Raw genomic sequence first — 24,051 nt, 5'->3', positions numbered from 1 at the left:
AAATGATAAAATTTATTTTTTTACTACTTGAATACAGGGGCGGAGTTTAGTTCAGACAAGGGGATCATGGGTAATAACTCAAATGACATAATTTTTCCATTTTGTATTTTGCAGCTCTCTATTCAATAAGCAACACTCATTTTACTTTTGAATTCAAATATAAAAAATTAGGTATTTTTTATTTATGTAATTTAATATTATTTTATATTTTACTGTTTATTTAATTTAATTTAATAAAAAATATTAAAATATTCAATAAGTATTGATATTATTGTATTTATATAAATTGATAAAAAAATTCAATAAATATTATAAATTTTAATATTTGTCCTTCTAACTTCTTTTTTATATATTTTACAGGATATATATTCAAATTTTTATATAAAATAATCATACAAAATCAAAGAATTGATACATTTTTTAAGAAAAAGGCTAATATTCAAGAAGGAAAACATATAACTTTTACAATATTAACACCTGTAGATAGTTTTTCTATTTTAATAAATCACAAAGAAAATGAAATACAACCTTCAAAAGTTTAAAGAGTTGCATCTGATAAATTTGACCTTAATTCTTTGGAATGAGACTCTGGAAAACAGCTTTAAATTTGGTAATATTACCCAAATCAGAGAGATGAAATTAGATGAACTTATTTTAAGTGGAGTCCATATCAAAAATATCTTGATAATTATCTTCTATCTGATTCCTCAAAATTTTGTTTCAAGTTCCCCAACTGCTTGAATGTAAATGACAATAACATACTTGAATGTAAATGATAATAGCATAATGATTTAAATAAAACTGGACACTCATATTATATACGATGTCAGCAAAAATAAATAAAAAAAAAAAACTTTTAACTGACAACAACATAAAAATAAAAGTATTATTTTTTATGATAAAAATTGATCCACATATAGCATATCTATTCAGATTTGCATATATAATAGTATATCAACTTAATGAATTAGACTGGGACTAGAATAAAAAGAAAATCTAACATAAAATATCAATAATGAACACTAAAACTAATTTTTCTTTAAAATTTTAACTCAAATCTAATAATAAAGAGAATAGAATTAAAAAAATGAAAAAAAAACAATTTGAGACATTAAAAGAAATAAAATGATTATTAATAATATTATTCTATAAATATTACCTAAAATTTAAAAGTGTCTTAAAAATACTTATTAAACTATTTAAAATTTTTAAAATATTTATAAATGTCAAAATCACGTTTTTTTATAATTTTTAAAATTTATCATTGATGAACCCAAAATATAAAGGTAATTTAAATATATATGTAAAAGTAATTTTTTATTATTTGTAGAAAAATGAAGATTTTTTTAAATTTAAATCTATATTTGGACCTAATATTTTGAACCGGTCCGACTGGGAACGGTAGTATAAGCGATTCGGTTCATTATTTAAAACCGCTCATGACGAACCGGAGGAAAACCGTTAAACCGGCCGGTATGCCTAATACGACGTCGTTTCGCGAGAGAGAGAAAACGAGGACGGGGGGAGAGAAAGCCTTGCTGGTCTTCGTTACTTTCATTCATTCCGTCACTCAAAGAAAACAAAAAGGATAAACCCTAGCTAGCCTTCACCGCCGCCGAATGGCGTGATCCACTGCCGCCGTTCGTGGCTGTCCGACGAGTCTTTCTTCATACTGTCGGCGTTATCCAAGTCAAACCCCTTGTTCTCTGTCTTCTTCCTCGCTCGGCGCCCATCCTCCATCGGATTCGTTTGTTGAAATCATTGATTTGCTCTGGCTTTGGCTTGCTGCTGTGGGTTCTGGTGTGCTGTTGTGTGTTTTGTGGCTCCGCTGTGCTGCTGCTGCTTTGTGTTTTTGTTGAAATCATAAACGATTAATAGCGAAATTTCCAATAAACAATAGAAACCATAAACGATTCTCTATTCTGTTTTAATATAATTACAATATTCTGCGTATCATCATCAACTATGATTTTGATATGTGTTTTTATCACGTATAAGTTGCAATGAAATTTAAACATAAATGTGTTGATATGTTAGTGTATATTCCTTGCCAGGAAAAACAGATGGAGCTTTTGTGCATCAAACAATGGATAAGTGGCCTTCTTCCAACCGTGAGTGAGTTTAAATTGCTTAAAGCTATTATTCTATTTTATTATATTGAAATAAATCAAATAATTTAATACAGATTATTCACTAAGTAATTTATATGGCTCTTGCATCTTCTAGCATATTCTTTAAAAGCTGCTTTGATGATTAACTATGACCCAGTTGGACCGTCTTTCTGTCTACCATGTAAGAGGAATTATAATTTATCACTTATATTGAAAATTATTAGTGTATTTTTTTTTTCAGAAATAATGAATTGATTTATAATGAATTGGATGCTGACCACTTTGTTGATTTCATATAGAGACTGTAAATAAACGACAAACAGAAAATTTCATAGTTGGATATATACAATAATTAATGTAAGCTTGAATTATCTCTTCATAAAAATTGTTTTTCCACTTGAAATTGCTACTCTTTCGTTGGTGTGTTTAAGAACTTTGATAACTGTATACCACCAACTAACTCTGGTTTAAGATGATAGAGGAGCTATATTAAATTATTCTTTAAGTGTACATCATGTGTGACATTAGCCCTATTTTTCTGCATTCTAATTCTTGATTACTAATTGAAATTATGTCAATTAAAAAGAAGTGGCTTAATGCATGGTGCATAAAACCTGTTGGTGGAGCACTTGTTAGGCAGGAACCAGAATATATCTTATTAGCCTCTAAGTACATGAGTCTAACTTCAATTTCAGAATATTAATTTTTCATTTTATTTTATTTTTTTCAAAAGAAATAGAATTTTAAACAGATTCTTATCGTTATTTATTTATTTTATTCTTATTGTTATTTTATTTTATTATGGAACAATTTTTTTAGTTGAACCATAATTAGACCGATTGAACCAATAAATTAGTGACTAAAGCAGTACGATAATCGGTCCAATTTTCAAAAAACATTATATTTTTCTTTAAAAAAAAGTGGTACTTTTAAATTTAAAAATATAACAAATTAACAGAATCTGTTACTTTGGCCACAAAGATTTCACAGTAGTAAAAGATTTGTAAAGATCTTCAAAGATTATATCTCTTGAATAAAATAAGATAAGATAATATGCGAAATTATTATATTTATAATGTGTAAATAAAAGATTTAAACCAAAAAATTAGAGAGTCGGTGCTGTTATCTACATCTATAAATACAACACAAACCCTTGAGTCAGTGTATAGTCCTTGAACTCCAAACACTTCTAGTTTTCTTATTAATCAAATAGTTGAAGCAATACATTATTATTATTGTTAGTGATGGGTTCGCCGTTGAAGAAAATCATGCTATGCAGTTCGGAAAAGGAGATTTTCAGTGTGGAAGAACAAGTGATGGTGCAACATTCGGTGATCATAAACAACATGATTGAAGATGGGTCGTACAACCATGAAGAGAGCAAGATTCCATTGGATTGCGTTGACTCCAAGACTCTCAAGAAGGTCATTGATTATTGTACACACCACACTCACCACCACAACGACAACCAAGAAGATCTTGAGGCTTGGGATGCCCAATTTCTCAATGTTGATTCTAACGGCCTTTATGATTTGTTGATGGTGATTAATCCTCTCATTCTCTTTTTTTCTCGTACACTACTGCACATGCATGTTATGAATATAGATATACTATTATATATTGACGAAGATGACTGAAAAAAAATAAAAACTGCTTTTGATCTCTCTTCAATTTTTATAATCGCCATTTTTTTTTTGTCTTTCCACTGAGAATTAATTAAAAACAAAAAAGAAAAAATATTGTTTTTCCTAGAGCTTTTGGTCTTTCTAAACAAAACTGCCTAGCTCAATTGGTAAAACCATATATGTGAGTGTGTTGTGGCTTGTGGTACCTAAAATTAGGGTAAAAAATTAATAAGGGTAAAAAAGTAATCTTTAGTTAGTAGTAATTTTAAAATAAATCTCAATTTTTTAGAATTTAGCATTTATGGCTAGAATTTAAGAAAAGTTTTTTATTCCACATCTTATGTTCGTAGTTAATTTTTAAAACTTTTAGATTTTTTAATAAGTATAGAGATTAATTTTTTATTATTTAATATTATCAATTTTTTAATCGTAAGATTATATTTTTAATTAATTTTTAGTAGAATTTAGAATAAATATTTTTAATTGATTGGTTTTCATCATATACTAACTTTTAAAGAAGTTTCTTATATATAATAGTATATACTTCTAGAGTTCTAGTCTTCTACTATATTTTGCTCTTTTCTTTATTGTTAATGTTAATGTTGATCACATTACCCTCTTAGATTTATTGGCAGCGTTTGTAGAACAAACATAAAATAGCATTAATTAGTGCCCATTGTAAATTAATTTTGGTATATTTGTATTGATTTTTTTAATTGTAAATTTAGGCAGCAAATTATCTTGAGATTAGAAATCTCTTGGATCTGATCTACGGAACTATAAAAAATATGATAAAGGGAAAGAAAATAGATGAGATACGCAGAATCTTCAACATCAAAGATCATGGCTTCACTCCGGAAGAGGAAGAACAAAATCGCAAGGAGTACCCACATTTTTATTAGAACAAATCTTGTCTACTCTTTAATTTTATTTGTTTTAAATTTTTTCTATATGATGATCAACACCTAGTATTCAATATGGGGATGTTAGAAAGTGTTTTGGCTCTTTTGATATCCTACAATTTTCTTTTCAATTGTATATTTAGTTAAACATCTGTTATTGTCATCATTTTATTAGTGCTTAATTTAGTTTTAATTTTCTTTAATTTAAAATTTAAATCCAGTGACCTATATGGGTAACATGCACAGTTTTTGTTCAAGTACTAGTTTTTACATGTTAATAATGTAATATTATTCTTAGCTCAAAAAATATTAAATAACCAACAGAAATACAGAATTTATTATTTTTTATCAGTAATTAGTCAATTCTATTTAAAAATAATATAAATTAAAAATATATTATTATATTATTAGATTGAATAAATTAGATTAATAATTAAAAATATTAGTTAAAAATAATAAATTTTGCTGTATTTAGTCATGTATTTTTTTTCTTAGCCATTGATCTACACATATTCTAACTTCTTTGACTTTGTACTTGTTCAAGCAAATGCAGCACTCTGGCATCACACCAACCATAACTAATTTGTTACTTTAATTTACTTAAAAAAGCTATTCAATTGAGTGAAAGACAATAAAAAAAGCAATCATGCAAATTATATATATAAAAATTAATTATTTGTATAGAATATATATTAAAATATTAATATATATTAAAAATAATTTAAATAATATATATATTTATATAAAAATACATAATAACTTATTTGATTACTATTTTTTAGTATTCACATGCTAGTTTTAAAAAAAATAGTTGCATTGTAATATCTTCCTTTTTATTTATATGTATAGAGTAGATAAATTAATAAATTTATTATTATTTACTTGATCCTGATTGATGAATGTTTGAGAACAATCATTATGATTGCAATGATCCAAGACATGATGATAATGAACTTGTTTATATCTCCAACTTGAAATCTGAGAGATTTGATCCTCAAAAGTACCCATAGCATTAGATTCCATGTTCATGTACTAATCAGAGGGACAATGCAATGAGCAAAGCAACAAGTAGGGATGATAACACCACCTGAACCTGCGGGTACTCATTCCATTTCTAATTGTTTGGGGTGGATTTTTAAGAAGGACCAGACAAAGTTGAGTTTAGGTAATATCCGCCTTTACCCATCCCGGTATATATATAATATATATAATATATGTAAAATAATTAATAAATAATTAATAATATTATATTATATTTAAATTTTTACTTTAATTTATGTTATGTATATGATGATGGTTATATAAATTTTGAAATTTAATTTTATTTATTAGATTTTAATAATTATAGGAGCGGATTATTATACAGCAAAATGGGATTGGATAGAACAAAATTCCGCCCCTACCTGCCCGGTCCCATCCTGGCAACAAGAACAATAGGAAAGGGAGAGGGTAGCATATTGCATTCCAAGAGAGTAAGATTATGCATACAACATTCAGTTTTGGGCTTCTTGGAATGACCCCAAACGTGAGTTAAAGGCCCAAACATTTCCCATTACAAACCACATTGCAAAGGAAACGGGGTCGTTTGCCAATCCCCAACCTCACCCCATCCCCAAATGCCCTCAAGCCTCAACGGCTCTCCTCGGGGTCTCTTTCTCGCCACTCTCTCCTCGGCGTTCGTCTTCTTGCTTGGAGCCTCGCCGTCAGCTTCCTTGGCGCAACCCGATTTGGTGAGTTCCAACAAATTCCTCCTTTCTTTCTGTTTCGATTTTGTTACTGTAATTCATCACTGCAGTTTGATTTTGTTACTGAGAGTTGAATGTATTGCTGCAATTTGTTCCTGGTTATCACTAAACGTTGAATTTGTTGTTTTGTTGAGATAATCACTTAACTTCAATTTATTCATTGCTGAATGAATTTGTTTCTGATTGACCGTTGAGTTTGTTGCTGTAATAATCACTCACTTGAATTTGTTTGTTACTGAAAATCATTACTGAGTTAGATTTATTATTAGTTATCATCACGATTGAAGCTATTGTTGTCCTGGTGAAATAATCACTTGGCTAAATTTTATGTTGATGGCTGTAAATAATCTTTTGAGCTAAATCTTTCGTTGCTGAAAATTATTATAGTTAAATTTATTGTTGAAAATGGGGTTCATGTTCTCTGCAACTCAAGAATAAAATTATTCAGTTAAATTGTTGTTTCTATGCTTTCTGTTTGTATTATTATGAATTATTCTTGGTATTGATTATGTAGATATAGATGCAAATTGAAATGAAGGAAATGTTGGTTAAGCTTTAAATTTGTCTTATGAAGATATAGATGTCGATTTTCAGTTTATTTTTTTGGATTTGATTCACTGATTGTGTTATCTTTTACCCTTTCTTGTTTATTTAAATTTAGAAAGTATTTTGTACTAGTGATTAGTTTATTATCTCTTTGCATCATTAGTTATGTATAAGAATTGATAATTAATTGTTATTAATATGTTCCTGAAGACATCATTTTAAATTTTAACTTTTGACGTTAATTTTATTTTTATAATTTTATATTTTTATTTAATTATGACTGGGTTAACCGGGTGAATCAGTGATTTACCAGTTAAACTAGTGACCCGATGATTCAGTTGTATGACCGGATCAAATACCGGTTCGATTTTGATAATTGTGGTATGGGTGCTGTTATCTACATCATATAAATACAACACAAACTCTTGAGTCAGTGTATACACCATACACATAGTCCTTGAACTCCAAACACTTTTGGTTTTCTGATTAATCAAATAGTTCAAGCAATACATTATTAATATTATTATTATTATTATTGTTAGTGATGGGTTCGCCGCCGAAGAAGATCATGCTATGCAGTTCGGAAAAGGAGATTTTCAATGTGGAAGAACAAGTGATGGTGCAACATTCGGTGATCATAAACAACATGATCAAAGATGGGTCGTTTAACCATGAAGAGAGCAAGATTCCACTGGATTGCGTTGACTCCAAGACCCTCAAGAAGATCATCGAGTATTGTACGCACCACACTCACCACCACAACGACAACCAAAAAGATCTTGAGGCTTGGGATGCTCAATTTCTCAATGTTGATCCTAACACCCTTTATGATTTGTTGATGGTGATTAACCCTCTCATTCTCTTCTTCTCTCATACACTACTGCACATGCATGTTATGAATATAGATATACTATTATATATTGACGAAGATGACTGAAAAAAATAAAAACTGCTTTTGATCTCTCTTCAATTTTTATAATTGCTCTTTTTTGTCTTTCCACTGAGAATTAATTAAAAACAAAAAAGAAAAAAATATTTTTTTCCCCAAAGCTTTTGGTCTTTCTGAACAAAACTGCCTCTTATGTTCGTAGTTAATTTTAAAATTATTTATTTGCTTAATAAGGGTAAGAAATTAATCTTTAGTTAGTAGTAATTGTTTTTTTAAAATCTCAATTTTTAGAATTTAGCTTTTACAGTTAGAATTTAAGGAAAAAAAATTTCCACATCTTATGTTCGTAGTTAGTTTTTAAAATTTTTAGATTTTTTAATAAGTATAGAGATTAATTTTTATTAGTTAATATTAACAAATTTTTAATCGTAAGATTATATTTTTAGTTAATTTTTATTAGAATTTAGAATTTAGAATTTAGGATTTAAGATTTAAAAGAAAAAAATTTTTAAATGCATGATTGACTAAAAAAATTAAATTTTTAATCGATTCGTTTTCATGATATACTAACTTGTATATACTTCTAGAGTTCTAGTCTTCTACTATATTTTGCTCTTTCCTTTATTGTTAATGTTAATGTTGATCACATTACCCTCTTAGATTTATCGGCAGCATTTGTAGAACAAACATAAAATAACATTAATTAGTGCCCATTGTAAATTAATTTTGGTATATTTGTATTGATTTCTTTATTGTAAATTTAGGCAGCAAATTATCTTGAGATTAGAAATCTCTTGGATCTGATATACGGAACTATAAAAAATATGATAAAGGGAAAGAAAATAGATGAGATACGCAGAATCTTCAACATCAAAGACCATGGCTTCACTCCTGAAGAGGAAGAACAAAATCGCAAGGAGTACCCACATCTTTATTAGAACAAATCTTGTCTACTCTTCAATTTTATTTGTTTTAAATTTTTTCTATATGATGATCAACACCTAGTATTCAATATGGGGATGTTAGAAAGTGATTTGACCCTTCTGATATCGTACAGTTTTCTTTTCAATTGTATATTTAGTTAAACCTCTTATTGACATCATTTTATTAGTACTTAATTTAGTTTTAATTTTCTTTAATTTAAAATTTAAATCCGTTGACCTATATGGGTAACATACATAGTTTTAGTTCAAGTACTATCTACATGTGAATGATGTAATATTATTCTTAGCCAAAAAAATATTAAATAGTTAACAAAATTTATCATTTTTTATCAACAATTAGTTAATTATATTTAAAAATAATATAAACTAAACATATTAGCTAAAAATAATAAATTACATGCATTTTTTTCTTAGACATTGATCCACACTTTTTTATGGAAGAGATGGGAACAGGGCCATTGCCTAACTTCCTCTTTGCTTTTGTACTTGTTCAAGCAAATGCAGCACTCCTCTTTTCTATTTACATTATTAATGTATTAAAATTAAATCAATGTTTAAAATAAACAAAAAAAATTAAATTTATCACTTATTATTAAATCTAATTTGAAAAAATATAACATATATAATTATATAAAAAATAAACACATCCAGAATATTTTTTATTCTCGTCTTTCCAATAAAATCTTTTAGTTAAAATCTGAATTGTAAAATTTATAAATTCATTATTAGTAAACTTAAAAAAGCTAATCAATTGAATGAAAGACGATAAAAAAAATTAATCATGCTAATTGTACATACAAAAATGAGCTGTTTATATAGAATATATATTAAAATATAAATACATATTAAAAATGAGTTAAATAATATATATTTAAATATATTAAATGAATTGCTGCATATATCAGGTGGGATTCGAACACCTACATTTATTTAAACGAACGAGTGAACTGATCATTCGACCAATACGTGAGTCAAAGGCCCAAAAATTTCCTATCACAACATTATGCACACAAAGGCCCAAATTGGTTTCTAAGAGAAAACATTGTGCACACAACATTCAGTTTTGGGCTCCTTGGAATGACCCAACACGTGAGTCAAAGGCCCAAACATTTCCTATCACAAACTACGTTACAAAGGAAAGCTTTGCAAAGTGCCAACAAAAAAAGGAAAGCTCTAAGGTAGAGTTTGATGGAGAGAAACTGAGATCGAGAGACAGAGACTAAGAGATAGAGATTAAAATAAATTTTAGTATTTTGTTTGGTGTAAAATATGAGACAAAAGTTGAAACAAAAATGAAACTCTAATTTAATTTGCGCAAAGAATAAAATTGGAATTAATTAATTGAAATGAGAATATTTTAGGTATAAAATGTTATTAAAGTTTTCATTTCTATCTCTAAAAATTTTAATCCCATTTTGTGGAGATACTAGAATACTAAAAATTTGAAGATAAAGACAAATTTTAGTATCAATCTCTAAATCAACAAACATGATACTCAGTCTCACTCATTACTATTTATAATATTGTGAAGGAAACAAATAATGTTTTAAATTTTAAGTCTCTACTCGATTCTTCTCCCCAACCTTTCACGTGTTCCTGATTCTTTGATCCCCCAATTGCCGCCACATTTTTCTGCTTAATTCAATCTGATCCTTTTCATCTCGGATCCGAAAATCGAAGCATCAGTTTTCGCACTTCTATCGCAGTATTGCATTCAATTTTTTCTTAGAATAAATGTTGCATTAGCTTAGAGAGTTAAACGTTCTATCAGGTTGGTCGTTTAGATGGTATTGGTATGCAGTAGTTGTGTAAGGTCTTTGGTTGTTCAAGCTGGAACCTTTGCCAAATGAGTAAGAATAAACAACACTAGGAGGAGTTTTGTGAGCTGTCCCTAGTATTTCTTATTCGCCTACTCGTCAATTTAAGACATTCATAGTGATGACGGTGGATACGGGTTCCATGCTGGTTCTCTTGTGGATATGATGCCAGAGAAAGATGATGATGGTTGGTTTGCAAGTGGAGGGTGGAAAAGTGAGGATGGAAGGCTTAGCTGTGGGTATTCAAGCTTCAGAGAGAAGAGAGTGACGATGGAGGATTTTTATGATATTAAAACATTGAAGATTGGTGGTCATTCAGTGTGCTTATTTGGAATATTTGATGGTCATGTTGGTTCTTTTGCTGCAGACTATTTGAAAGAGCATCTCTTTGATGGTGGCTGATTTGTTGGTCCCAACTATCTTTAGGATTAACGTTAGTTCTGTAATCTAATTTTTAATTTAAACCGTTAGATTATTTTAATATTATATCTAATGGTGTAGATTAAATACAAATTTATATATTTAATTTTATTAAATACTCCCTAATATTTAACGTTTTTACAAACCTTTTCATCTTTTTCTTATTATTTTTTTTACAAAAGGGTCTCTTCTTCTTCTTCTGGTTTTCTTCTTCTTTTTCTTATTCACCATTGCAATGAACCCTTCTTCTCCACTGCAATGAACCCACCGGCACTAACAGCAACTACCAGGGTCTGAATTTGTCTTCCTCTTATTATTTGTTTTCCTCTTCTGATTTTCTTCTTCTTCTTCTTATTCACCATTGCAATGATCCCTTCTTCACTACTGCAATGAACCCCAACACTAACAGCAACTACCAGGGTCTGGATCGAGATTACCCACGAACGCATGCAAGTGTCAGATCCTGGATCGAGATTATTCTGCACTCCTGCTCACCCCGCCACTAAAATTTGTGATGTTCTTCTCGTCTGTATGGTCATCGACGTCGTGTGGTATTTTCTAAGGAGGAGGTATTTTTCATCGAAGCTGCCTCACATACATACACAAAGACACACATTTCACACTTGAGACAGGCAAATCAAAAAAGAAGAAACATGAAACAAAAGGGAAAAAAATGTTTGCTGAAGAGAATGGTCTCAAAGAAGACCCATGACTTCCAACCATTTGTCAAGCATCAGAGTCGTTCCTTACTTCCCCAAATAAGGTTTTCATTTTTTCTTTTTTCTTTTTTTTCTTTCAACGTTTTTATTTTTATATTTTTTAGAATAACATAAAATATTTTATCGTAATTTCTTTAATTTTGTAACCTTCTTCATCAACAGATCTATAGCTGTGGCTGTTTGGGTTCATAAGATGCTTAGAAATCTGAAATTGATGGTGTGCCACACAAAAAATCAATGAAAAGACATGCATGAGACCAACTATAAGCTAATAGAATAAATCTAGCCATGGAACAAAAAAGGTCAGTCAATAATCTTGCATTTTTCTTAATGTTGTTGAAACTTATGGTTGAGTAGGACATAATTGAACTTTGTTAATTAGATGGAGTGAGTGAAGGATTGTTGATGATTTTTTTTTAATAGCTAATTGGTGTTAAAAATACATTCATAAAAATACTCATATCTCTTTAAAAAGAGTTACTTCATGATATTAATTGAACTTATTTAATAGGGTAAATATGTATGATGTCAATTTTTACTCAACTTAATCTCAAGTATGGTATATATTGTCCTATTTTATTCATCGAATAACTTGCATTCACTCATAGATTAGATTTTGTTTGTATGCTTACGGAGAAAATGATTGTGAAACTAATGTAAAAAATAAAGCAAATAGAATCCTAGGAAGACTATTTGTAGCTCAAATATGTTCATACCACATAGAAAATAATGTTAGCACTATGGTTAGGACAACAATAAAAAAAAAGGTGATTTTACTAGAATTAGTTTTACTAGAATTGAGTGAGAAAATCTATATTAAAAATTTGAATGCCTCTGGAGATAGTTGTGATAAATATAACATGTGCTTGTATAATAAGAAAACTGTCAGAGTTCTTTCTAAAAGTTTATTAATGAGAAGAATCAAATCTCCTTATTTATGAGTGAAGGGTGTTTTCTTATATGGTAACTGGGTTGATTTTAATAGTTAATTCATGTCTTCATAAAAAGTCCTAGAAATATCCTTGATTGTTTTTAAATTTAGCTTAAAAAAAATATAGAGTTGGTTTAAACTTACAAAATGGCTCAAATATGATGAAGATAACATATATTAGCTTAAATAAGTAATACACATGTATATATACATTAAGTCAAGTTATGAGCCAACCGGTTAAATCAGTATTTATTCAAATTCCACTTACTAATATATGGATCCAATTTCTGAAACTATTAATGAGTTTAGTTCAAAGGAGCTCACGGAGGCAGTTCCATTAAATTAAACTTATGAGTTAGTCAAACTTGTTAGAATAAATGTGTTAAAGTAGTTTTATATTTTATAGTAGAGTAAAATATTTTTTACATATGTGAGTTGAATTTATACTTGAAATTAAAGTAGAAAAAAGAAGTTACAATATTCATAAATTTAGTGTGTTGTGTTGAATTTATACTTCTGATTAAAGTAAATTTTTCTATATATGTGATGCCTTGGTGTGATGGAGTAATTTATGCCGAGGAGGCATGAGTTCTTTGATAATTGGAATGTCAATAAAAGCATGGAACCATGAGTTAAGGTTAGGCATTGACTCTGCATCAATAAAGTTGATGGCCACAACTTCCTCAGCTATTCCAATCCAGTATGGAAGCCAGCCATAGCTATGTCTGCAAAGCCAATATTATCACCTCCAAAGAAGCGTTTTCCTTCAAGTCCAACCTCAAGCCTCTTCAGATTCTCTCGAGCTTCTTCTGCTGTCTTCTGTTGCTCTTCTCCTACCTTGGAAAACGCTGCCACAGCCGTTGAATTTATACTTGAGATTAAAGTAATTTTTTTATATATGTGAGTTGAATTTATACTGCAACTTCCGTAACCACCCTATTTTTTTCATTTTTCTAAATTTGAATTTTGAAATCAGACATATTAAAATTTGAAATTTAAAGTATAAAATTTAACATTTAGAGTAACGTCCAGGTATTTTAAAAAATTGAATGCTCATTAATGTGATAGCAAGTTTCTGTATTTGATATTGAATTAAATATGTACTGAATTAAATGTAATAAAATCTCGGGATATCTCAATTAATTTCACTCGATTTGTTTCCTGTAATTGTTCCTTTATAAAATCCATAACGGCCAGTCAGTTGTAAACCCTATTTGTTATCAACCAACCTTGTCGGCAGTACGTTTTACAATTTCAATGGCCACTGCAGAGAATGTCAATGCAGTTGCACCTGATTCGGTCTCAAATTCCAAGTAAATAAATTTACCTTTCATCAATTTCAATATTTACGTGACAGTAAATGTTTCTAATATTTGGTTGCAGGTTTGAAGCTGACCCTTTTATGCATATAAATAGTGTGAAATTTGTTGCAACGAGTGCAACCCCTACGCAAGACCCAACATCGCCGCAACTGCAGAATGTTTCTATAGATGAGTTATTTCGTGCAATTGAAGTATGTTAGCCATTAGATTATATTAATCCAATAATCCAAAGGAATAAAATCATTTAAATAAGTCTCCACTCCCTACTTGATTAGCCATTAACGTAGACCTTGGTGCTGTTTATTTACAGGACTTGAGGAGAGATGTGAAGGAGCTAGGAGAACTAAAGAAGTTTATGGAAGAACTAACCAAGGCTTCTGGCAACATAGAGAGATCACTCAAGGTGATGGAGTTTAAGCTGTACCATAATGAAGATAAATGCAAAGACCATGATGAGTACAAAACAAACCTACCTCCCAAAGATTCAGTCAGCAACGTTGATTTTACTCAGCAAAGTGTAGACAGAAACCCAATGATGACACCAGTCGTTGATCCACCATTGAGAAAGAGGTTGAGATGTAGCCCCGCACAACTTGACAATGATGTCACCATTGATATCTCTGATGCTGAAGATGATGCCACTATATCAGATAAGCATGAATCGGGGATTGTCTCGGGCATCACAATCTTCACGACTTGACAGCATTAAAGGAAAGTGCATTGTCAACCCTCAACTTAGAACCAAGGCTAAGTCTACAGCTTTCCTTGCCAGCAATTACTACAGGACATTGCCGACTAAGGTAATGGAACCTTGGTTATTGAAACTTTGTCTTTTTTTTTTTTTACTTGCCAGCTTAACCTCAAACCTCATTGCATTATTTTTACCTAAAAATTGGATGGATTTCATATTCTAATGGTTATTTCACAGGTTGAATCCTCATTGACTCGAGGAAAATTGCTCACCTCCCCTTCTCCTAATATGCGAGTTGCTAAGATGACAAAGACAGGGGATGCCACATTATTTTCTGTTCCACGTCGACTTCCTGCTCAATCGGCTGGTGTGCCTTGCCTCCAAGGTGAGAGGTCACTGCCACCAGGGTCTAACTCTAACCAAATGGAGAAATCACGTTACTATAATGCAATGATTAAGGTGAAAATCATTGATTACTGGTTTTGAATGGTCATAATATGCCACTTTGACTTAATAAACCCTAAAATGGAGAAGTCTCTTTTTTTTAGGCTTTTAGGTGCAAATTCAGACCTTGTGCTAAAATGCAGCTAAAGTCTGTTCAACTTGAAGGATTAGCATATGCATTTTGTGCAAGCATTGAAGATCCAAGGTGAGTTCCCCTTTTTCAGCTCACACTTGTAGGATTATTATTGTTGAATTATCTTATATGAAACATCTGAATTTCAGTGAGACCATGATTAATGTGGATGACACGATAGTAACTAGGGAAGAACTTGCTTGTTTAGCTCCCGGAAGACCAATCTCGGACAAGGTACCTACACGGCTACAGAAGCTGTTTTTTGCACGTATATTTTTTTTTTTGCTATGAATATTTGTCTCCGGCCATAAATTGCTTTACTCTCATTTGTAGATAATCAAGCTTGTGGTAATGAAGGCCTCCTGGGACCAAGCAAATAAGACTTTTTGGATGCTTCCACCATCTTTTGCGGTAAATATCATGTTAACTTATATCACTTTTCTTTGAATTATGCGTAATTCATTAGAATGAGATCTCTTTAATCCTTTTAGGTGGAACATTTTATGGGACATTCACTGGATAAAATGATTGCTACCTATATATATCGCTTTATGCCTGTCGCACCAGATCTTAAATTTGTGAGTGCATGTAAATTCTTTAATGGATTAATTTATGCAAAACCTCATTAAATCTAAATTTACGAGTTTAATGTGAAACGATCTACACTTAACTATCTGCTGTAGATTTATGTGCCAATTAAGGAAGAAGGTGACCACTGGTATCTTATGGTCATTAGCTTATTGGATGAAAAATTATATCAGTTTGATTCTAATCTAAATGACGATCAAGTTGAGCCAAGACAAGAAATTATGAAATCTTTGGTGAGGTGTCCTTAATCTATTTCTTTATACACATGTAAAATAATATATGAACCTTAACAATGTTGTCATGAATATAATTTTCAGGCTTTAAAATTATCAGATATGGTAACTTCTGGTCATTACCTAAAAGGTGACATTCCTGAAAGAAAAGATTTCATGAACTTTGATGTGAAAGAGGCTAGAGGGGTGCCCAAATGTCCTCAAAGGTACACATAATTGGAATGAATCTTTTATATTCATCTTTAATTAAAGCGATCTTTTATTGACACTAACTATTTAATATTGCCACTGAACTTTTAGTCGCGACTCTGGTCTCTGGGTTCTTCAATGGTTGTCTATGAGAGAGAAGTTTAATCACACAGTGTCGGGCATTGTAAGTTAGCCAAAGATATATTGATTAATTATATGCATGCAGAGCATATTATTTAACTAATTATTCCATATTTGCAGCTAAATGAGCAATATATCCGTACATCCGTTGTGGTGGATCTTTTGTTGGGGATGTTCAATGACCACAAATATGAGTTTCAGAAGAAGAGCAATGAGTTCTGGGCTACGCTTTAGCGTGAACAGCATGGAGAGCAACATTTTTGCATATTTAGTTATTATTTTCAAAATTTGCTTTAATCTTCAATTGTGAACGAGATTAGTGACATTTATAATTTATTTGTTGAATTATTATTTTAAAGGAGAAAGTTTGTCTGGTCTGAAAACTTTGTTACATTATTATATGCGTAATAAATACAAAGATCAATAATATTTTACTATTTTTATTTTAGGAGTTTGTTGGAACATGTGTGTGAATTTACATGTGTGTGAGTTTGTTGTAACGTTATGCTCACCTATATTCATCATGTGTTCTTTGCCATTCTAAATTAAAAATGATTAGTTAAAGATTCACACATGATTTTTTTTATTCCAGCGTTCAGACACATGTCTCAACAAATACATAACCACACTATCATGCCATAGAAAGGATGCCTTTCATGCACATATTCCTCAATAAAATTCATACAAAAGTTAAGAAGAACAGAGAGTGATGTCCGTATTGAACCTTCTTCACAATTAACCCAACTGCACTTCTTTTACAATCTTTTATGCTTTAACTAATCATAATAAGACTCTTCTTGCTGAGTTTTGCATCTTACAATTACAAGATCACAAAACCGTCTCTTGTAAGCCATAACTCAAAATTTACTCATTATTGTAAATATACCAATCTTGTCTCAAATCTCACTTTTTTCATAGCAATTAAGCAAATAAGACCAAGTTCATCATAAAAATTCATACACAAAGTTCAATTACTCAAGTTTTATTCAAATATCACATAATAATAATTTATATAATACTAAATCGAGAACTCTTCACTAAGTTCCATGTCGACACTTGCATCAGAATCTCCTGCCCAAAACTCTTGTTCTTCATAATCTTCTTCAAGATCAGATGCCCAAAATTCCTGCAATATCAAATAAAATATTGATCAATCTCCAATCTTATTAATGAAAATTATATAATTAATATGTTGTGGTACGCAAATCATTAAACCAAATATTACCATTTCTGCATCTGCATCTAAACCTTTCTCAACATGGTTCCTATTTATGCCATAAGAAGTTGCATTGGTCTGCTGCTGAATGTTCTTTGCCAATGGACAAGATTTTTTATTGTGCCCTTCCATGCGACAAATACTACATCGTTGTGGTTTTCGTTTGATCTTCTCACCTGGACGACACTTAGACCTACAACTTTGTGGATTCTTAGGAAAAATACCATCTGAATCATCAGCTTGCGCACCAACTTGCTTTTCTTGTTCATCTTCAATCTTGAAATCTTCGATTAGGCTCATAACAGTATCTCGAACAAGGTGGAATCTCTCCTGCCTTCGACTAGCGATATAGGATAGCTGCCGACACCAATCCATCAAGCATCCATATTGACTCAATATTATAGACTCCCAAGTAACGCCACTTGAATCAAAAGTGCTTGTCTTGGCATTCTTCGACCATCTTGTCAACACAAGAGACTTTGGCAGTTCAAGGATGTTAAGAAACACCAGCACACAAACTATATGCTCACACGGAATTCCAAAAGAATCCATCCTTAAGCATGAACAATTAAATTTCGTCCTTTCATTATCCACAGACACCTCCCATGAACTATTTAGACTTCCATATTTAGATATTGTATAAAGTACAAATGAATCAAATGCCACATCTTGCACAACCTTCATTCTTGCAGCCCTAACAAGCATTGGTCGAAATATAAAAAATAACTCTCGTGTATAGAAATTTGATGCAGACCTTTCCAGAGGTTCTAATGCTGTTTTAAGTACCGGAAGACTAGATATGGAAACATAGTCAGCTTCAACCTCCTTATATCTTAGGTAGGTAAGACACCGCTTAAAATGCTTTATGAAATCAACCAAATTGTATTGAGATTTAACATATTTTGCAATAATAGAGTGCAAACCTTCGCATCGAGAAGTTGTCCTAAATCCTACAAAAAACTTGCCTCGAATATGTGCAGTGGCCCATATATGCCTTTTATCGTACATGTCAATAATCCAATTCTTTTCAGCTACACCAAACTCCTCAACCATTCCAAACCACTTCTGCTCAAACACACTAATCTCATAATCTCCTAGCATGCACTTCTTGAACATAGATGTAAATTTTGGGTTTCCAACATTACTTGTGGCGTTCCGAATGAGGTGCCAAGCACATAATCTATGATGGGCATTTGGAAATACCGTCTCAATTGCAAATCTCATTGATGGAGCACCATCTGTAATCACAGATACAGGTGCTTTTCCCTTCATGGCTGCCAATAGTTGCTGTAATAACCACACGTAGACCTCCTTACTCTCATCGGTAACTAGAGCACTTCCAAATACCACTGTTTGGTTGTGATGATTCACACCGGAAAACACTACTACAGGACATAAGTACTTGTTCTTCTTGTATGTCGCATCAAAGGCAAGCACATCTCCAAATACTTCATAATCTAATTGGCTTCTTCCATCACACCAAAATAGAGCTCGCAATACCCCTTTAGCATCAACTATGTGCTCATAATAGAGGCTTGTATCTTCAGCTTTCTGGTTTTTGAGGTATCGCAATGCCGCTCTAGCATCACCCAGGACATGACGCCTTCGCCTAGCAATCTCATTATACATATCCCTTAAGGTATAATTAACATTTTCATAACCACCTGCTTGATTAGCTAACATAGCATATATATGGCGTGTGCTAATGCTTGCATCTTTCATGTTGTTCATTTGACTAGCATCAGCTTCTGCCATTTTTCTATGTGTAGGAAGAAAACCAACTAACCTAGGATCAAGGCAATCATGATTGTGCGATTCAACAAACAAAGCCACATGCCATCTTCCAGTGTAAGCTACAAAACGAACTACAAACCTAGCCAGACAACCACAACGAGTCTCAGATTTTGGCTCCCTTTTTCTGTTTTTCATATTATAATATTTCTCTGGTCTAAATCCCTCATGAGAGCACACAAACAATTGCTTCACATATTCTCCTTTGCTATTTTTCCAAGTCTTACTTTTTCTAGCACCAAAACCAACAGATTTCGCATAATGGTTATAGAAATCAAATGCTATCTGAAGATTAGGAAAATGAAAGCATTCCATCTCATGAGCACCTATGTTCAGAAAATTAACCATGGAAATATTTTCAATATCTTCTATTCGATATAATTCATCCACCTCATGTGAAAAATCGTTCCCATCAAACATTTCTTGAAATTCATGCTCCCCTAAATCCTCAGAATTCACAGCTTCTTGCTCAATTTTATCTTGATACATTCCTTGAAATTCCTCTGTATCATCTAACTCTTCTATCATCTCATCAAAGAATACTCTTTCTTCCATTTTATCATCCACTTCAAGATTCTACTTAGCAATTAATTGCAACCGGAAAAACATAAAAAAATTGTATTCTAATAAATCAAAGTGCAGAGACCACTAACATGAAAATAATAGCACTGTTCTGGTTCTATATTTTTTTTAACTTATTAAATTCTAAAATAAGTAAAATAGAAGAAAGCGTTGAAAATGTAGAAAATAATTTTCCTTATGCTATCAAACTCAATATCTATTAAAAAAAACAAAAGGAAAAAGAAACATCAATGTTCAAGCAGAAAATATCGACAACTATGTACAATAAACGGATTTAAATTTATGAAAAAATGAACAGGGAACCATTAATACGGAAGGAAGAAGAAACTATGTGATAAAATACAATATTCATGCAATAGAGAAGACTTACCGGTCGTCGCACTTCTCTTGTGCCACTGTCGAAACCACCATTGATGCCTCCATTATCAAGTGCGTGCTCCATATGAACCCTAAGAGGTTTCAGATTTTCTGGTGTTTTGTTAAATTAGTCATTAATATAATTTTAATTGGCCCAATAAAATAATAGGGATATGATGGTAAATGATTAATATTGGATTATTCTTGTAATAAATAAGAGATATAGTACTGATGTTATAATAATTGACTAAGGGTGTTTTTGCAAAAAAAAAAATACAACTATGTTAGACAAACATTAAGAAAGACTAACGTAAATGCCACCCTCTTTGATAATCTCATGAAGCATTCAAAATTTTTTACTAATGCCAAATTGGCTATAAGTGAAACGTATCAAGGGACTGATTCTCAATTTCTAGATTCTGGAAAAGACAGGATGATGGCTCTACTGCTTCAACGGCTATTTTGATTGATATTGGAGATTCTAGGACTATAATATCCAAGGCTAGTAAAGCAATTGGGCTCTCTGAGGATGATAAGCCAAACAGAAGCGATGAACGGAAGAGAATTGAGAATGCTGGAGTGTTGTCAGCCGGTACTCGGAGGGTAAGAGGCGTCCTAAATGTCTCGCGCCTTTGGCAATTGAATGAAGTAGTTTGTTGTTGCAGAACCTGATATCCAGGACCAGGAGATAGATGAACAAACTGAATTGCTGATTCTTGCAAGTGATGGACTTTGGGATGTAATACCAAATGATGATGCCATCGCCCTTCCATGAACAGAAGAGGAGCCTGAGTCTAGTGGCAGTGCAGGTAACATTACATGCATTGTGGTGCGCTTCCATCATGACAAAGCAGAACCCATTGGAACTGACAAGTAGATGTTGTTCATGATAAAATAGATAGGCTAAATTTGTGAGCCGTGAGACTTTTATCACGATCTTTGTCTTTGTCTTTATTTTCTTCCTCCTGTTGCCATTGTTGCTCTAGTTGTCTTTACTGATTACATGTAAATCTTAAACTGTGATAGGATGTAGCAGTATAAGACACGAATATAATTTATTTCAAAAAGTTATATTTAGAAAACGAATGCAATCTGTTTCAAAGTAAATAATTATTACTGTTTTTTACCTCTCTAATTTATGACTCTTTTGTTCTTCAAACAAACTAAAATTGTTATATATATATATATATATATTAAAAATTAGTCACTGTATATTTAATTTATTTTTATATATATTTTATATTTTGACATATATTTATATTGGTGATTGATTTTTAAATACATCTAATATAATTGTTGAACAAAATGGCCTCTTATTTTCTGTGAAATTTAGTAACAACACAGGCTGAAAGAATAATAATGTGGTAGAAATAGAAGTTGATGGCAAGGGGTTGGTGCGTTTTTTTTTACAGGACCAAGAATATAGTATCTCTATCATTTTTGCTATATGGTTCGATAGTAGTCTAACAATTAGTAAATTGGATTCATTGCATTTATATACGAGGAGTAGTGCTCGAATGGGGCTAATGGAGATAATAATGTTGATGAGTTAGAGATTATTATCATACAATATGGGAGTACTTTGCATGGAGGTTTGGTGTAGCATGAATTTTTGGTGGGTCTATTTATTGAAGCTTAGGTGGTTCTGGAAAATGGAATTATTGTGATGGTGTGTGCTTGGACATGTTATCATGCAGCTGGTGCCTCTCTAGGCTGGGATTATTATTTCTTTTTTTTGGTTGTGGTGCTTTCTTTGCATTTTGGGTGTAATGCTTTTGTGATTGTGTTTATGTTTTCTTTTTGTGTATTTTTCATGGTTTTTGCTGTAATTACTTATTCGTAATGACAATGTCAAAACAATTTTTAATTGATCAAAAGTCATTCATCCAACTTTATTCTTTTTGTAGTTATAAACATCTTATTTTATTTTAATTTTTTGATCAAACTTTATTTCTTTCAAATATACTTTTTCTTTTCGTTATCATCTTTTTCTAGGCCACGATAATAATTGTAGTTGCAATAATTTAAGAGTGAAATGATCAAAAGAACAAGAGAAAGAAAAAGATAATAATAGATAAAAAATTTAATTTTCATCAAAGAACATAAATAAAAAAATAAAATATTTCAGATAAAGATAAAATAGTTTAAATATTATATTTATAATTGAGATTTAACTCAAATATTAAGAATTAAATAATATTTTATTTTTTAATAATATAAAAACTCTAATATAAAATCTAAATTATACAGAACTCAAATAAAAAATTTAAGAATCTAAGTTAAACCTTACCATGAATAAAATCCAAATGTTTTTGGAAAAATCCCTTTCACTAGTTGCACGGATAAGAAGGATTCATTATTCAATACAAAGAGAAGCTTCATGCTTGTACAATATGTTTGGTGAAATTAAAAAAAAAAAAGACAAGAAGCTTTATACTTGCCATCTCAATTTTTAAATATTCAATTCAATATGGGGTTACTGGTGGCCTCTTCTGTACATGTAAATTCTCACTCAAGTAACCCGTGTGTAAAGTGTGTACATATATATGACCACAAAAAATAAATAAAGAAATAATACATGGAATAAAATTATTAAAAATTCTCTCGATGAATTTTGTTTGATTTACCTCTGCTGCTATTATTGCTACCTTTGTAATCCTTGTTTACAAAGAGGGCAGCATGATATAATTCTTAGCCATTGATCCACACATTTTTTATGGAAGAGATGGAAACAGGGCAATTGTCTAACTTCTTCTTTGTCTTTGTACTTGTTCAAACAAATGCAACACTCCTGTCATCACACCAAGTCACCAACCATAACTAATTTGTTACTTTATATTACAAAATTAATAATAATATAGATTAATAATAATTTATTTTTTATCTATTATCAACATATAAAATATTTTGATAACCGTATTTACATTGTGAAAAAGTATAGGTAGATAATAAAAATACTAAACAATGTGAACAATGGATATGTCGAATGTTCAATTCATTAGATGAGCGAATAATTATCCTAATGTTAAGGTTTAGGAGATAATTTGGGGTAGAGTACTTTTTTACTTTATTAGGTCAATTTTAGAGCTCATTGTTCATATTGTTTAGAAAAGTCATTGTCTACTTAACAAAACCCTTACATTATTAATTAAATCTATAATCCAAAAAAATAAACACTAAAAAGATTAATTCATTACTTATTATGATGAATACCAACGTTCAATATAAGCATTAGATCATTTTTTTCTTTTTTTTAGTAATATAATTTATTAAATCCAACTTTAAAAATATAATATATAAAATTATAGGAAAAATATGGACTCTTTCCAATAGAATGTTTTAGTTAAACTCTGGATTTTAAAATTTATAAATTACTTATTAGTGAACTTGAAAAAACTATTCAATTGAGTGAAACACACTAAAAAGATAGTTGCATTGTAATGTGTTCCTTTTAATTTATATGTATAGAAGAGATAAGTTAATAAATTCATTATTACTTACTTGATCCTCATTGATGAATGTTTGAGAACAATCATCATGATTGCAATGATCCAAGGCATGATGATCATGAACTTGTTTATATCTCCAAGTTGGAATCTGAGAGATTTGATCCTCAGAAGCACCCTTAGCATTAGATCCCATGTTCATGTTGTAACCAAGGAAGGTACTAATTAAAGGGACAATGCAACAAAGCAACAAGAACAATAGGAAAGGG

General features: G+C 30.8%; 5 protein-coding genes and 1 pseudogene across 5 annotated transcripts in view; 3 read left to right on the top strand and 3 right to left on the bottom strand.

Moving 5' to 3' along the window:
• Nucleotides 1-2,226: 2,226 nt before the first annotated feature.
• On the top strand, nt 2,227-4,774 carry LOC127739556 (SKP1-like protein 11). The gene is made up of 4 exons (XM_021135097.2): nt 2,227-2,292; nt 2,701-2,776; nt 3,354-3,652; nt 4,465-4,774. The coding sequence occupies exons 1-4, from the start codon at nt 2,260-2,262 to the stop codon at nt 4,636-4,638; spliced, it is 582 nt and encodes a 193-aa protein (XP_020990756.1). The 5' UTR covers nt 2,227-2,259; the 3' UTR covers nt 4,639-4,774.
• Nucleotides 4,775-6,184: 1,410 nt separating this feature from the next.
• On the top strand, nt 6,185-8,947 carry LOC107459896 (SKP1-like protein 11). Its single transcript, XM_016078663.3, has 3 exons — nt 6,185-6,368; nt 7,472-7,770; nt 8,583-8,947. Exons 2-3 carry the CDS (start codon nt 7,474-7,476, stop codon nt 8,754-8,756), a joined length of 471 nt encoding a protein of 156 aa, XP_015934149.1. The 5' UTR covers nt 6,185-6,368; nt 7,472-7,473; the 3' UTR covers nt 8,757-8,947.
• An 8,388-nt stretch (nt 8,948-17,335) lies between these two features.
• On the bottom strand, nt 17,336-18,387 carry LOC110277616 (uncharacterized). Its single transcript, XM_021135056.2, has 2 exons — nt 17,616-18,387; nt 17,336-17,516 (listed from the first exon to the last, which is right to left on the bottom strand). Exons 1-2 carry the CDS (start codon nt 18,309-18,311, stop codon nt 17,409-17,411), a joined length of 804 nt encoding a protein of 267 aa, XP_020990715.2. The 5' UTR covers nt 18,312-18,387; the 3' UTR covers nt 17,336-17,408.
• LOC127746804 (protein FAR1-RELATED SEQUENCE 5-like) lies at nt 18,374-19,952 on the bottom strand. The gene is made up of 2 exons (XM_052261217.1): nt 18,530-19,952; nt 18,374-18,438 (listed from the first exon to the last, which is right to left on the bottom strand). Exons 1-2 carry the CDS (start codon nt 19,950-19,952, stop codon nt 18,374-18,376), a joined length of 1,488 nt encoding a protein of 495 aa, XP_052117177.1.
• A 712-nt stretch (nt 19,953-20,664) lies between these two features.
• LOC107472794 (probable protein phosphatase 2C 76) lies at nt 20,665-21,213 on the top strand (annotated as a pseudogene).
• Nucleotides 21,214-22,645: 1,432 nt separating this feature from the next.
• Nucleotides 22,646-24,051, bottom strand: part of LOC107472805 (E3 ubiquitin-protein ligase At4g11680) — a 3,440-nt gene continuing 2,034 nt past the window's right edge. The window contains 2 exon segments of the mRNA XM_016092335.3: nt 22,646-23,127; nt 23,838-24,051. The exon segment at nt 23,838-24,051 is cut by the window's right edge and continues 47 nt beyond it. Coding sequence (XP_015947821.2) covers nt 22,981-23,127; nt 23,838-24,051 — 361 coding nt within the window. The 3' untranslated portion in view covers nt 22,646-22,980.

This window comes from Arachis duranensis, chromosome 1 (assembly GCF_000817695.3).
Source record: "Arachis duranensis cultivar V14167 chromosome 1, aradu.V14167.gnm2.J7QH, whole genome shotgun sequence".
In the NCBI taxonomy this organism is placed as follows: domain Eukaryota; kingdom Viridiplantae; phylum Streptophyta; class Magnoliopsida; order Fabales; family Fabaceae; genus Arachis; species Arachis duranensis.
The sequence above is the reverse complement of the archived record's forward strand: the minus strand, read 5'-3'. Positions and strand labels throughout refer to the sequence as shown.